The 17,060-nt window shown below is 36.4% G+C and overlaps 1 protein-coding gene across 1 annotated transcript in view; it reads right to left on the reverse strand.

Moving 5' to 3' along the window:
• LOC136851000 (uncharacterized) overlaps positions 1-17,060 on the reverse strand; it is a 137,150-nt gene that overhangs the window by 44,421 nt on the left and 75,669 nt on the right. The window contains exon 4 of the mRNA XM_067124974.1: positions 8,604-8,746. Within this exon, the coding sequence (XP_066981075.1) occupies positions 8,604-8,746 (143 nt within the window). The remainder of the gene's footprint in view (positions 1-8,603; positions 8,747-17,060) is intronic.

Genomic DNA, 17,060 nt, shown 5'->3' on the forward strand with positions numbered 1-17,060 from the left:
ACCTCCCCCACTAAAAATATTTATTTAAATAGTTCAAAAACCAAACCTCCCCCACTAAAAATATTTATTTAAATAGTTCAAAAACCAAACCTCCCCACTAAAAATATTTATAACTGCTTATTTTAATAATTCAAACACCAAATGTATACCTCCAAACTATCATCCTATACTGAATATACCTTAAACTATCTTCTAAAACACCTTAATATCATTTTAAAGTCACGTTATAACATTACCCTTAAAAATACTGTATATGGCTTACTGCTAAGTATGAAAACTTTCAAGTTACCACTGTTTTCAAGTACATCCATTTTCTCTCATACCTTAAACTATCATCCTACACAGATTATATCTTAAACTATTATCTAAAACACTTTAATATAATTTTAAAGTCATCTTAAAACATTATCCTTAAAAATATATGGCTTACAGCTAAGTGTGAAAACTATTCAAGTGACCCCTATTTTCAAGTACAGTAGAACCCCGGTCCTCGACTGTACTAGAACTCGACATAATCGGATTTCAACACGAAATGCTGAGTAAATTTTGCGTCGGAGCTCAAACAACAAACCGGAATCCGACCCGATGAATCATATGATGTTTGTAGAAAAAAGAGTTTCGGGCGGCTGCCGCTAGTTGGCGTTGTTGGTGGCGTTCTTCCCATGCTTATTTTAAGCATTTAAAGCCCACACATGCTGCTGCTGCTGCTGCTGTTGAAAAACAAGCCAGATTATCACATTAAATTAATAATACTGTATTTATAAGCTGAATTACTGTATGTCTGTTATCATAAAATTAAGAAAAATTTCCTAAATTACGTCGGAACTCGGCAGCTTGTGGCAGATATAAACAAACCACAGCGCCACCCTGGTGGTGTATCGCGGTACTAATTACATAAACATTCAATACTTATGGTAAATTTCATACAGAGTCTACTGGAATAGTGTACAAAATTACTGTAAAACATCTTTCAGTAAATATTTGTTTATATCTGCCACAAGCTGCCGAGTTCAAAGTAATTTAGGAAATTTTTCTTAATTTTATGATAACAGACATACAGTAATTCGGCTTATAAATACTGTATTATTAATTTAATGTGATAATCTGGCTTGTTTTTCAATGTTATCATTATTAACAACAGTTTTCATGTGTACCCGTTGCAGTATATTCTGGTAGTGCCTATAGGCTACCTAGCCTAGCCTATGGCGCTCGGTCTATCATCAGTAATGCGGCCGCATTGGTCATAGGCCAATTTTTTTTATACAGTATGCATTTAAAAATGTAAAAAGTGCTTCTGATACGGTAAGTTATTCAATTCTGAACTTATTTAATTGTAATTTGTGTAAAGTTTTGTATAAATAGGCAAGGTTGGGGTAATGACTGGTGGTCAGGAATGGATTAATCCATTTTCAGTTATTTCTTATGGGAGAAATTAACTCAGAATTCGACAAAATCGAATCTCGACACTTCTTCTGGAACAAAATAGCGTCGAGGACCGAGGTTCTACTGTACATCATTTTCTCTCGTACAGTACTGAAGCAGTACAGTTTTCTCTGTACAGTATAAAAGGAGACCCTGGAAAGTTAATTACTGTATACAGTACCTTAATATTTAATATGCATTGAAAAAAGAATACAGGCAGTCCCCGATTATCAGCAGGGGTTCCGTTCTGAGGGTGTGATGATAATCAAAAATTGATGCTAACCGAAAATCGGCAATTTCGGCGCTTTTTTGGGGCTTATCATTAAAAAAGCACTGATTTTGGTTATCAGCACTTGGTTAGGCATATATCGGCGCCGATAAGCGGAAATCATCAATTTTACGCCAAAAATTGCCAATTTTCGTTGCTGAACAAGCGCCGTAAAACTGGATCGCCATTAACCGGGGACTGCCTGTACATTTTACTGATAGTTTACAGTGTTTACATAAATATTAATGTCTGAAAATTAGTAAATAATTTTTTACCATAAAAAATGTATTTAGCCATGATAATAACATGAAAATACAGTAATTAGTGAATATTTCTCAAAAAAAAATCTGCAAATTACTGAATTTTTCGCAAATTCAGTGATGCATTCAACAGAAGCATCCACGAATAGGTGAAGGAGTGAATCCTGAACCGTGAATAGGCAGGGGTCAACTGTAACGACGATTCGGATAACCAAAGGATTAATGTACAGATTACGGTTCTTTTGCATGCTGAATATTTTTTAGTTTTACGGAATGTTTTTGTTGAAAACAAACTGTGCTTGTGCATTTACGGAGCAAGCTTCATTTCCGAAATCCAAAAAATTCAAGAACTGAAGTGACATGCAGTACCACCCTCGTAGCAGCTCAAGAACTCTGGCGGCTGATTCGAAAAAGTCCTGGATCATAGGAGTTGCCGGACCAAGGAGTGCCAGATTTAACAGGTCAGACAGTAACACTGTTTATTACCCTTAATGCAAGCAGTACATATGCAACCGGCTGTTGAATTTTATGGTGAAAAGATACAGAAGGGGCTACCCCACAACCTTCGATGGTCCTCGCAGACTTGAGGATGCAATGTCCACTCCGATGACAGCACTAACCCTGTCTGCTTAACTTGTCTGCCATAATACTCATCCTCCCAGGCATGAACTGTGGAAGGAGAGAGAGAGATGACCCTTTTTTCTGGATCCTGCTCGTAATGAGAAACAAGTACTCCAACCTTGTACCTCCTTGGTTTCTCAAGTAAAACATGGTGTTTTCTAAGAATAACACCTTTCTGCTTTGAACTAGCTCTTCTTGAGCCACAAGAGCTTTCCTCACCACTAGTATCTCAAGATGATTTATATGGAGCTCCCGCTCCTCTGAAGACCAAACCTCTGTGACATCAGCCTGCTGCAACTGCTCCCCAGACTTCAGTCAATGCATCTGAATACAAAGTGAGGACTGGGCTCTTGAAATGGAGGGAGACTCCTTGTAAGAGGTGAGGTCAGTGGCTCCACCACCTCAGAAGTTCAGACAACTCTCTGGGTACTTGAACCTGGAAGGAGTCTGGATGCACTTTCCTGTCCCAATGCTACCGGAGATGAAATTGGATAGGTCTCATCCTTAACCTGGCTCCAGGCATCAGCTTCTCTAGAGATGCTACCTCTTGGCTGGCAAGGGAGTACAGTAAAGGACAAAAATTCATCAAAGGTTGACAAAAAGTTGCCTACATGCCTCTTTTTTCGGAGAAACACACAAAATTCTTGGTATGTATCAAATATCATCCCTAGATACATAACACTTTGAGACAGTCAAGGGTGACTTCTGAAAGTTTATCATTATCTCCAGTATACTGTATTTGCCAATTTCAGTAAATAATCTTTTGCCCTCAAGATACCCTCCAGACTGGATGTGAGATCCATACCAATGACCAGAGGGTGGACCCATTTCTTCAACTGGGACAGGATTCTTATAAAAACTTCATGGGTAGGGCTGTGGCCAAAGCACTTCACCAGAAAATGAAAACTTTCCTTGGAAGCCAAAGCAAGGGTACTTTAGCTCTTCAACTAAACAGACACCTTGGGGTCTGCCTTCCTGAAAAGTAACGAAGATCATAAGTTATAGCCTGCACTTGAATACTCTCCAAATATGTTATGGCTAACAGCAATTCCACATAGTTCCCAACCTAAACTAACATTCAATTCAAGAAATTTATTCTAAAATGTACCATATCTCAGATGGTAGCAAAGCAAAAACTAATCATATTACTGTAGCTGATAAGTACAAAAGTCCATTAAGTTGCAGTATCACTATATCCCCTTGAGGTGGGTTGAATCAGTACATAAAAGTATGTATCCATCATATCTACAGATATCATCCACTCTTCTTTCTGTATAGCTGCAAGAACCGAGTCACTGACTCCAAAGTGAACGGAGTCAGATGAATGGAAAGGTTTAATCTTCAGATGTCCAAAACTGGTCTCCAACTTCCAGGGGCTTTTAGAACAAGAAAAAATTTATTGGAAAGAGAAACCCACAAGATTCTTGTGTATAACTTGTTTACTGGTAAATATTTACATATTACTTTGATCTCGAGCACTTTCAGGTCCTAACTGTGACCCTTTTTCAAGAGATGAGGTCAGGCTGGTTCAAGGTCCAGCAATCTTCTGGAACTTCTTCTCCTGTGCTGTCATTTATATGATGGCTGTCCTGGTTTCCATTCTCTTGAGAGTTGTTAATCTCCTCATGTCGGGTTGATATCCTGATCTGATGGTCAGTGGTATTAATCCTTGTGGTATGTGAGTAGTCACCATCGGTCTGTTGGGCAGGAGACCTAACCTCCAGGTCAGAAGGGTCGATCTTAGCTTCTTTTAATATTAAAGATCGGCTTATGGGATCTTCTGAGGTAAATTCTTTGTTTCCTTCTATCACTTTAATCTCTTTGATGAGTGCCCTTCCACTACCCTCCTATGACTGATGTTATTGCTTTTGTATATAAGCCTACTGTTTTTAAAATCCATCCTATGGTCCTTTTCCCAACAATGCCTAGCTATAGCACTCCCCTGTGAGTTGAGTTGTACTGCCCTCCTGTGTTCTTGGATTCTAGTCCTTATTCCCTACCTGTTTCACCCACATATTTGTCTCCACAATTGTTGCAATTAATTATGTATACTCCCCTACATCATCTGCATTACTATCTTCTCCTTCCAATTTATTTTTACATACTTTGTTTTTACGGTGTTGTCAAAGGTATACACAAATTTATATTTAATTTCTTTCATTTTTATGTAATTTGTTTCATTTTAGGCATATAAGGAGGAAACTATTTCTGTGTAGGGACTACAAATAATATCAATACAGAATTCAATAGCAAGATTAACTACCTTAATGTTGAACAACACAGTGATTTAGCCCTGTTTCTCAGAGGAGTGATGATAGGGAGTAATGAAAACAACCTTGGAGATATCTTGCCAGTGAGATTTAGCACCACTCTACAGAGATTAAAAAGTTACAAAGATATTAGAATTATGAAAGCTGACAAAGGGGGTAGCATTATTATCATGAATAGTTCAGAATATAGGGAAAAATTGTACAGGCTACTTGATGATGAAACTACCTACGCCAAAATAGAGAATCCTCCCACAGTCCAAAAGCTTCAGAATACCTTCAACCAGAATGTGAAGAAAATAATCAGTAAACTATGTAATGGGAAGGACACACTATGCAATAAATTATTCTTAAGTAAACTAACTGAACTTGCATACATATATGGCAGCCCCAAAATACACAAGGATGGCTGCCCACTATGCCCTATTGTTTCTAGTATGAAATCTCCCAACAAAAACCTAGCTGTGTGGTTTGCTGGAGAACTAGGAATATACTTAGGTAAATTTTCAGAATCACATGTTAAACATTCAGTAGATTTCATAGAGAAAGTTAAGAACAAGAATATAAAGGGATATATGGTTAGTTTTGATGTAGTGGCTTTAGTTACTAATGTCCCCTTAGATAAAGTTTTAGAATTTTTACAAACTAAGCATAATGACGGCATTTTCAATCCAAACATAGAAATAAGTGTCTTCCTGGAGTTGATCAAATTATGTGTTAGTGATACTTATTTTACGTTTGAAGGACAAGTATACAAACAGAAATATGGAGTAGGTATGGGGTCCTCATTATCACCAATACTTGCTAATATATATATGGAATATTTTGAGACTAATCTAGTTCCTAATATTAATGTCCCTAACTTGAAATTGAAAGGTTGGTGGAGATATGTGGATGATATTTTTGCCATTCTGCAGGGTGATGAAAGTGAAATAGATACTTTTCTAGGCGAACTCAATAGTTTTGATAACAATATCCAATTCACTCTAGAAAAAAGTAACGATAATAAACTGCCCTTTTTAGACATCCTGATAGAAAGGAAAGAAATAGGATATGAATTCAGCACATATAGAAAACCCACACACACAAACTCATATATTCATTTCTTCTCTTTTCACAGTCATGATATAAAAATGGGTGTTCTAACAGGTTTATTTCTCAGGGCAATGAGAACGTGTGGCCCTTGTAAGATAGATAAAGAAATAAATTACATTGATAAAAGCTTTGATACATTAGCATACCTGGAATGGTTCAGAAAAAGGGCACTCAACAAAGCTAGGAGGATTTTGTACAGGAAAATACGGAGAGTACATGGAATACAGAAAACAAGAAAATAGTTTCCCTCCCTTATATGCCTAAAATGAAACAAATTACATCAAAAATGAAAGAAATTAAATATAAATTTGTGTATACCTTTGACAACACCGTAAAAAACAAAGTATGTAAAAATAAACTGGAAGGAGAAGATAGTAATGCAGATGATGTAGGGGGAGTATACATAATTAATTGCAACAATTGTGGAGACAAATATGTGGGTGAAACAGGTAGGGGAATAAGGACTAGAATCCAAGAACACAGGAGGGTAGTACAACTCAACTCACAGGGGAGTGCTATAGCTAGGCATTGTTGGGAAAAGGACCATAGGATGGATTTTAAAAACAGTAGGCTTATATACAAAAGCAATAACATCAGTCATAGGAGGGTAGTGGAAGGGGCACTCATCAGAGAGATTAAAGTGATAGCAGGAAACAAAGGATTTACCTCAGAAGATCCCATAAGCCGATCTTTAATATTAAAAGAAGCTAAGGTCGACCCTTCTGACCTGGAGGTTAGGTCTCCTGCCCAACAGACGGATGGTGACTACTCACATACCACAAGGATTAATACCACTGACCATCAGATCAGGATATCAAACCAACATGAGGAGATTAACAACTCTCAAGAGAATGGAAACCAGGACAGCCATCATATAAATGACAGCACAGGAGAAGAAGTTCCAGAAGATTGCTGGACCTTGAACCAGCCTGACCTCATCTCTTGAAAAAAGGGTCACAGTTAGGACCTGAAAGTGCTCGAGATCAAAGTAATATGTAAATATTTACCAGTAAACAAGTTATACACAAGAATCTTGTGGGTTTCTCTTTCCATCTTCAGAAGAAAACTGAAAGAAGTTTTTGTTTGGTTTAAAAAATTTATTGTTAAACCCCAGGAAAGAACAGCCTATCTCTACTAACCCTTCTGTCATCAGAGAATCCGTTTCTTGCTGTACGATCTGGAGCTTCTCTTTGTAGAGGTAAAAGGGATGTCTATCAGAGCAGCCACTAGAGGAGGCTGGGGAAGAAAAGAAAGTTTGTAATCTTCCCTCAACACCTTCACCATCCAGGAATCCACCTCTAATCCTGCCAAACCAAATAAAAGGGGTCAGCCTTTCTCCTACAGGGGCCTGAGAGCTTAAATCCTCCCTTCTGAGCAATAACTGGATTTTTCCAGGACATTTTACATAATTTTGGATGTCTGAAAGGACTGGCTTGAGGGAATGGAAGCCTTACTTCCTGGCCTACTTGAATTTTTGGACTTTTAACTGAGAGAAGAGAGAAGATAAAGTTAATGATGCCTAAATATCTAAGAGTAACAGGTCTAAGAATTGGTTTCTGATCTGATTTCTTGCACAATAGTGCCTGAAGCTGAAGAATCCAACAAAGCAGATAATGAGTGTTATGCAAATATATCAGCCTTCTGAGCTGGAGAAACAGAACAGGTGAGGAAGGAGCAAAGCTGCTCCTGCAATTTAGTTATTAAATTGGTGAAAGGGTGAAAAAACTCTCTGAGCATGTTGGATAGTCTTGTCTATACACCCCAAAAAGGTCATTTCCCAACTGTTGCCTCTCTAGAGGAACAGCCAAAACTATTTTCCGGAAAACTTATCCGTATCTCTATAATCTCTCCACTTCTTACATTTGCAATAATTATATATCAATGACATTTGCAATAATTATATATCAATGACACTACCTGGCCAATTAATACAATCACTACATCAGTCACCGAACAAACAACCCTTACTCCTGTACCTGATGCAAAGTTCATGACTGTTGTAAGCCAACAAGTAAAGGCAGGCGATACACCCACTTACCTTACAAATTCTAATGTATTTATCAATGTTATCCATAGAAAACATCCTAAAGAATCCACAAAGCCAATCAAAATCAAACCAAAATGCAAAACAATCCAGTCAAGCAACATACGAGCAAACTTAACAAAACTGTCCACTGGTCCCCTTACCATGATGACAAAAAATAAAACTTAGAACAATAGACACATGAACCAGGCAAAGAGAGGCAGTCAATATATAGAAAACGATCTCCATAAAATTTTGTTTTACAATTTGTCATCCTCCTGATGGTACAAGACTTAACAGCTATCATAATACAGAGGTGAGATTCATTTAAGAAAGATAACATATTTTCACAGTCATTCCTAGCTATTTTCAAGTGTTTTGTGTTCTAAGTACATTTATTCAATGATTAGAAAAAGTTAAGTCATTAGCTAAAAATTTCTCTACAATATCCACGGTAGACAATTGCTCAACACAAAATTGTCATCTATATATCTCTTCCAAACTGTAAAAATTAAGTCAAGAATATGAATGCAGAGTAGCAACAGAAGTTACCAAATTAGTTAAACAACAAAGTTAATTTATCAACACTATTACAGTAACTCCTACAGACAAAGGGCATCAAAAAATTAATCAATCTCAACACTTACCTTGTCAAATCCCATAAAAAAGAGTTCATCAAGATGATTTTTGGTGCCACCTTATTTCCTTCTCTGACATCTTTGAGCTCTTGAATCACATTTTCACTATAAGCTCTTGTCACAAATATGTATCGCATCAAGATGTTGTCTTTCTGAAAGAAAATGAATCTAGCTCCAAGACCAACTGGTTAAAACAAGTCATACAGCATGGAACCAAGGTATTTAAAGTACTGTACTGTATTAGGTCTACATTTCCTACAGAATACCAGTTCTCATAACAAACAACACCACAGGTTGAAAAGTGCTGTTTCAGATCAGCCAGGCTTTTAAATGTAGTGAAAACATCCAAGGCAACTCAGGAGTTGCTACACTTCTCACAAGCCACAACGGCCTTTCTTCACCAAACTCATACATAAAAAGTTACATTTTTTATAGCATAGTCGCTTGTTTCATCCTCAAGGAGTTACCTTCCATGGTCTACCGAAGCTTCATGGTGACCAAACTAATATCAAAGAATTCTCTTCTAGTTGGTCTTTTTGGCCAGGTACTGTGTCGTAATGATTAACATTATAACACGCGATGGAGTATATAATGGACTCGAAGATAAGAGGGCACTTTCTCTTATCTCCAGCGAAGCTTAACCCAGTTTTTCCAATGCCAAAAGAACCTGCAAGAAAGAGTAGTGACTACTGCGCATGTGCGTCTGCCCTATTGTTTACAACCAGGCCATTAAAGACCAAGGAGCCATTACTCTCTGCTGGACTATAGCAAAGTCTGAAAAAATTAGACTTTTTTCTCCAATTTCCTTATCGATGATCATGGAAACATCAGAAATAGCAAGATAAGTGCTTAATATTAACTTCTAGTTAAAAATTTTAGTTCTAAAAATTGTTTGTGAAAGTCGGAACCCGGCTCATTGATTGCTAGTTTTGTAAAGCGAAAATTGTTTTAAATAACTAAATGTTTGAACTAAAAGAAATGTTCCACAACTTATCATTAACCCTTAAACGCCTACTGGACGTATCATACGTCGACTAAAATTGTCTGTTGGGTGCCAAGTGGACGTACCGTACGTCGACTACAAAAAATTTCAACCTTCGGTCAACTTTGACTCGACCGAAATGGTCGAAAAACGCAATTGTAAGCTAAAACTCTTACATTCTAGTAATATTCAATCATGTACCTTCATTTTGCAACAAATTGGAAGTCTCTAGCACAATATTTCGATTTATGGTGAATTTTTGAAAAAACTTTTTTCTTACGCCCACGCGGTAACTCGGCCGAAAATTTCAGAAATTCTTTCGTCATTTTGTCGTAATTTTTGCACTGTTCTATATTAGCCGTTACATAAAGTTTTATATATGAAAATGTGCACAATTTCATGTACAATACAACAGAAAATAACTCATGGTTGTAGCTTTTATCAGTTTTGAAATATTTTCATATAAATCACGATAACTGCCAAAATTTCAACCTTTGGTCAACTTTGACTCGACCGAAATGGTCAAAAAACGCAATTGTAAGCTAAAACTCTTACATTCTAGTAATATTCAATCATTTACCTTCATTTTGCAACCAATTGGAAGTCTCTAGCACAATATTTCGATTTATGGTGAATTTTTGAAAAAAACTTTTTTTTCATATGTCGCGCCAGAAATTCTTTCGTCATGTTGTCGTAATGTTTGCACTGTTTTATATTAGTCGTTACATAAAGTTTTTATATATGGAAATGTGCGCAATTTCATGTACAATACAACAGAAAATAACTCGTGGTTGTAGCTTTTATCAGTTTTGAAATATTTTCATATAAATCACGATAACTGCCAAAATTTCAAGCTTCGGTCAACTTTAACTCGACCGAAATGGTCAACAAACGCAATTATAAGCTAAAACTCTTACATTCTAGTAATATTCAATCATGTACCTTCATTTTGCAACAAACTGGAAGTCTCTAGCACAATATTTCGATTTATGGTGAATTTCTGAAAAAAAAAACTTTTTCCTTTCGTCTCTCATGCCATGTAACTCGGCCAAACATCTCAGAAATTCTTTCGCCATGTTGTCGTAATGTTTGCATCGTTTTACATTAGTCGTTACATAAACTTTTTATATATGAAAATGTGCGCAATTTCATGTAGAATACAACAGAAGATACCTCATAGTTGTAGCTTTTATCAGTTTTGAAATATTTTCACATAAATCACGATAACTGCCAAAATTTCAACCTTCGGTCAACTTTAACTCAACCGAAATGGTAAAAAAACACAATTGTAAGCTAAAACTCTTACATTCTAGTAATATTCAATCGTTTACCTTCATTTTTCAATAAATTGGAAGTCTCTAGCACAATATTTCGATTTATGGTGAATTTTTGAAAAAACATTTTCCTTACATCTCTTGTGGTAACTCGGCGAACATCTGAGAAATTATTTCGTCTCGTTGTCGTAATATTTACACCGTTTTATATTAGTCGTTACATAAAGTTTTATAATATGAAAATGTGCGCAATTTCATGTACAATACAACAGTAAATAACTCATGGTTGTAACTTTTATCAGTTTTGAAATATTTTCATATAAATCACGATAAATAGAAAAAATTCGACTTTCGGTCAACTTTAACTCGACCAAAATGGTCGAAAACTGCAATTGTAAGCTAAAACACTTACAGTCTAGTAATATTCAATCAATTAGCTTCATTTTTCAACAAACGGGAAGTCTCTAGCACAATATTTCGATTTATGGTGAATTTTTGAAAAAAAAATTCTTTTACGTCCGCGCGTTACGAATTCATGCATCATTTTGTGATAATATTTTCTCTGTACAAATTAGTGAGGGAGGAGGATAAGAAGAGAGAGTTTAAGAGGAGGGTTTTGGAGGACATTGATATAGGAATTGAAGATGTTCAAGAATGGTGGGCTGAAATGCAGCAGTAATTAGAAGACATGGAAAGGAGCTGCTGGGAGAGACATCGGGGATCATATGGGAGGAAAGGGAGAGTTGGTGGTGGGAGGAAGACATTGGGAAAGTAGTAAAAGATAAGAAGGAGGCAAAGAAGAGATGGGAAGAGTCACAGTCAGTGGAAGACAGAGATAGGTTCAGAGAGAAAAACAAGGTGGTGAAAAAGATGGTAGCACAAGCTAAAGCAAAGTCGTATGATGATGTGTATAATGAGCTGGGGATGAAGGAAGGATTAAATAAGATGATCAAGCTATCATAGGCTAGAAATAAGAGCACCAAAGATATTACACATATCAAACAAATAAAATATCAAGATGGGGTAGTACTTAGAAAGGAAGAAGACATCGTGAAGAGATGGAAAGAATATTTCGAACAGCTGTTAAATGAAGAAAATAATAAACTAATAAGAGGGGATGGGCAGGTGAACATTGGCATGGTGATGAGGTTTCCTAAGCAACAGGTGCTGGATGCACTGAAGAAGATGAAGAATGGGAAGGCAACCGGACCAGACATGATACCTGTGGAGGCATGGAGGGCATTAGGGGATGAAGGAGTGGATATACTTTACGATCTTATGATAAAGATCCTTGAGCAGGAAAAGATACCAAATGAGTGGCATGGGAGTATACTGATCCCAATTTTCAAAGGGAGAGCAGATGTCCAAGATTGTGGTAATTATAGGGGTATTAAACTAATGTCCCACACTTTGAAGATACTGGAAAGGATGATAGATGCCAGACTAAGGGAAGAAGTAGAAATAGGTAAAGAGCAGATGGGATTTATGAAGGAAGAGGAACAACAGATGGTATATTTTGTCTGAGACAACTAATGGAGAAATTCAGGGGAAAAACAAAGGGACCTACATATGGTATTCATTGACCTTGAAAAGGCTTACGACCGAGTCCCCAGACAAGAGGTATGGAGGAGCCTGAGGAGAGGATGGTGCCAGAGAAGTACGTGCGATTGATACAGGAGATGTACCGGAATGTATTTACCAGAGTGAGGAGCAGTGTTGGGAGACGGAGGGTTTTGGTGAGAGTAGGATTACACCAGGGTCGGCTCTTAGCCCATTTATTTTTAACATAGTGATGGACGTTATCATAGAGGAAGTAAGGGAGGCAGTACCGTGGAACATATTGTATGCAGATGATATTGTCCTGTGTGCAGAGAGCAGGGAAGATCTGGAAATGAAACTGGAAAGATGGAGACAAGTACTGGAGGACAGAGGAATGAAAATAAGTAGATCTAAGACAGAATATATGTGTACCACCAATGATGGGGTGATAGGGAAAGTGTTCAGCTTGGGGAGAACCAATAAAGAGAGTTGAAAATTTTAAGTATTTGGGATCCTTTATTAATGCTGGAGGACGTCTGGAAGAAGAAGTAAAACATCGGGTACAGGCAGGCTGGAACAACTGGAGAGCGGCCTCGGAGTTCTTTGTGACAAAAGAGTACCGCTGAGGTTAAAGGAAAATTTCATAAGACAGTGGTAAGAACAGCAATGATGTATGGCACGGAAACAGCAAGCTTGAGAAAGACAGAGGAGAAGAAGATGGATGTGGCAGAAATGAGAATGCTTAGATGGATGGCTGGGGTGACGAGAGAGGATAGGATCCGAAATGATTACATTAGGGAGTCTACTAAGGTGGTGGAAATATCAAAGAAAGTGCAGGAGGGGGAGGCTGAGATGGTATGGACACCTGTTGAGGAGAGATGAGGACCACGCTGGTAGACATGCTATGGGGATGGAGGTCCAGGGAAGAAGAAGAGGAGACCAAGAAAGAGATGGAAGGACTGTGAGGAGACCTGCGTGAAGGGGAATTGATGAGGCAGAAGCACAGGATAGAAATAGATGGAAACGGCTCATCGAACGGCGACCCCATATAAAAATGGGAACAAGCTGGGAAGAAGAAGAAGAAGAAGATTTTCTCTGTGTTATTTTGATCGTTTTACAATTTGTTATATACCAAAATCATCGCAATTTAGTGTACAATACAACTAAAAAATTTAACTCATTAGCTTTAACCGTTGTGCTTACAGCGCGATTTGTATACAATTATATGTTTTTTTGCTGTCATTTATTCCAATATTTATATATGATAATGATATTTTTTTCATTTCTGATGGTTGCATACTAAACTTCAGGCAATGACAAAAAAAGAAGCCAAAAATGAACTCTTAATCTTAAAAACTAAGCGTGCTGTGATTTTTTTGAAAAAAACTTTTTTCCCTTTTCGGCGCTAACTCACCGAACGCCGCCGGCATACGGGAGACGTTTTTGTAAATAGAGGCTCGGCATTTAAGGGTTAATACAGAAAATCCTTTTAGATTATATGATGTCTACAATAATCTAGGCAGTAAGTGAGAATAGCTTAGACTTGATTAACCCTTAAACGCCGGGCCTCCATTTACAAAAGTGTCTGTCATATGCCGCGGCGTTCAGGAGTTAAATGAAAAAGCGGAAAAAAGTTTCATTAAAAAAATCACAGCATGCTTAGTTTTTAAGATGAGTTCATTTTTGGCTCCTTTTTTTTCATTGCCTGAAGTTTAGTATGCAACCATCATAAATGGAAAAAAATATTATCATATATAAATATCGAATATATTATGAGAGCACAAAAAAAAAATTTCATATATAATTGTATACAAATTGCGCTGTGAGCAATCCGGTTAAAGCTAACAAGTTATTTTTTTTCGTTATATTGTACATTAAATTGCAATGATTTCGGTATATAACAAATTGTAAAACAATCAAAGCAACACACAGAAAATATTATCACAAAATGATGCATGAATTCGTAATGTGCAGACATAAAAACAAGTTTTTTTCTAAAATTCACCATATAAATCGAAATATTGTGCTAGAGACTTCCCGTCTATTGCAAAATGGCGGTAATTGATTGAATATTAGTAGACTGTAAGTGTTTTAGCTTACAATTGCAGTTTTCGACCATTTCGGTCGAGTTAAAGTTGACCTAAGGTCGAATTTTTTCTATTTATCGTGATTTATATGAAAATATTTCAAAACTGATAAAAGCTACAACCATGAGTTATTTTTTGTTGTATTCTACATGATATTGCTCACATTTTCATGTATAACACTTTACGTAAGGCCCAATATAAAACGGTGCGAAAATTACGACAAGGTGACTAAAGAAATTCTGAGATTTTCAGCCGAGTCACCGAGCAGACATAAGAAAAAAGTTTTTTCAAAATTCACCATAAATCGAAATATTGTGCTAGAGACTTCCCGTTTGTTGCAAAATGAAGGTAAATGATTGAATGTTACTAGAATGTAAGAGTTTTAGCTTACAACAGCGTTTTTCTACCATTTTGGTCGAGTCAAAGTTGACCAAAGGTTGAAATTTTGGCACATCATGATTTACATTAAAATATTTCAAAACTGATAAAAGCTACAACCAGGAGTTATTTTTTTGTTGTATTCTACATGAAATTGTGCACATTTTCATATATAAAACTTTATGTAACGGCTAATATAAAACAGTGCAAACATTACGACAAAGTGACGAAAGAATTTCTGAGATTTTTAGCCAAGTTACCGTGCGCGGACGTAAGGAAAAAGTTTCTTTTTTTTTTAAATTCACCATAAATCGAAATACCGTGCTAGAGACTTCCAATTTGTTGCAAAATGAAGGTAAATGATTGAATATTACTAGAATGTAAGAGTTTTAGCTTACAATTGCGTTTTTCGACCATTTCGGTCAAGTCAAAGTTGACTGAAGGTTGAAATTTTGGCACATCGTGATTTATATGAAAATATTTCAAAACTGATAAAAGCTACAACCATGAGGTATCTTCTGTTGTATTCTACATGAAATTGCGCACACTTTCATATATAAAACTTTATGTAACAGCTAATATAAAACGGTGCAAAAATTACGACAAAGTGAGGAAAGAATTTCTGAGATTTTCGGCCGAGTTACCGCGCGGATGTAAGGAAAATTTTTTTTTCAAAAATTCACCATAAATCGAAATATTGTGCTACAGACTTCCAATTTGTTGCAAAATGAAAGCAAATGATTGAATATTACTAGAATGTAAGAGTTTTAGCTTACAATTGCATTTTTCGACCATTTCGGTTGAGTCAAATTTGACCGAAGGTTGAAATTTTGGCATTTATTGTGATTTATAAGAAAATATTTCAATACTTATAAAAACTACAACCATGGGTTGTTTTTTTGCTGTATTTTACATGTAATTGCGCACATTTCCATATATAAAATTTTATGTAACAGCTAATATAAAAGGTGCAAAAATTACGACAGAGTGACGAAAGAATTTCTGAGATGCATTGCTGATGCTCTGTGGTGCGAGAAGAAAGAAATTCGCGCATGTGCGGCTGGGTAACGCTTGTAAACAAAACAACAGCGTGATCCGTGAACTCCCAGCATCCCCCAAGGCGCGTGATTTAAAATCTTTCGCAAACTAGGCCTATAACTATTTTTCCGCGAATATTTAAAAAACTTTTTGTAGTCAACGTACCGTACGTCCACTTGGCACCCGACAGACAATTTTAGTCAACGTACGATGTCCAGTCGGCGTTTAAGGGTTAATAGTGGATGTTGTCTGTAGCCTATGTCCTAGGATTACGTATCCTTAAGTGGCCTATCTTACAGCGAGAACCCTAGGATCAGATAATAACAATATCTGGGCAAAATAAATCGATAGCCTAACAATAAAGCTACATGTTAGTATAATTTTTTCCTTTTACATAAGCCTGTGCACTTAAGCATGATCTAAATAATCCAGGACTAGCCTAGGTATTACCTTAACCCTTAAACGCCGAAGCCCTATTTACAAAAACGTCTCCCGTATGTCGCGCTTGGGGAGTTACCGAAGCGGAAAAAGTTTTTTAAAAAAATCACAGCACGCTTAGTTTTTAAGTTTAAGAGTTCATTTTGGCTCCTTTTTTCTCATTGCCTGAAGTTTAGTATGCAACCATCAGAAATGAAAAAAAAATCATTATCATATATAAATATTGGAATATATGACAGCGAAAAAAAAACTTGTATATAATTGTATACAAATCGCGCTGTAAGCAAAACGATTAAAGCTAAGGAGTTAATTTTTTTTAGTTGTATTGTACACTAAATTGCGATGATTTTGGTATATAACAGATTGTAAAACGATTAAAGCAACACAGAGAAAATATTATCACAAAATGATGCATGAATTCGTAACGAGCGGACATAAAAAAAAGTTTTTTTCAAAAATTCACCATAAATCGAAATATTGTGCCAGAGACTTTCCGTTTGTTGCAAAATGAAGGTAAAGGATTGACTGTTACTAGAATGTAAGAATTTTGGCTTACGATTGCGTTTTTCGAGCATTTCGATCGAGTTAAATTTGACCGAAGGTTGATTTTTTTCTATTTATCGTTATTTATATGAAAATATTTCAAAAATGGTAAAAGCTAAAAGCATGATTTATTTTTTGTTGTATTCTACATGAAATTGCGCACAATTTGATGTATAACACTTTATGT

This window comes from Macrobrachium rosenbergii, chromosome 23 (assembly GCF_040412425.1).
Source record: "Macrobrachium rosenbergii isolate ZJJX-2024 chromosome 23, ASM4041242v1, whole genome shotgun sequence".
Lineage (NCBI taxonomy): Eukaryota > Metazoa > Arthropoda > Malacostraca > Decapoda > Palaemonidae > Macrobrachium > Macrobrachium rosenbergii.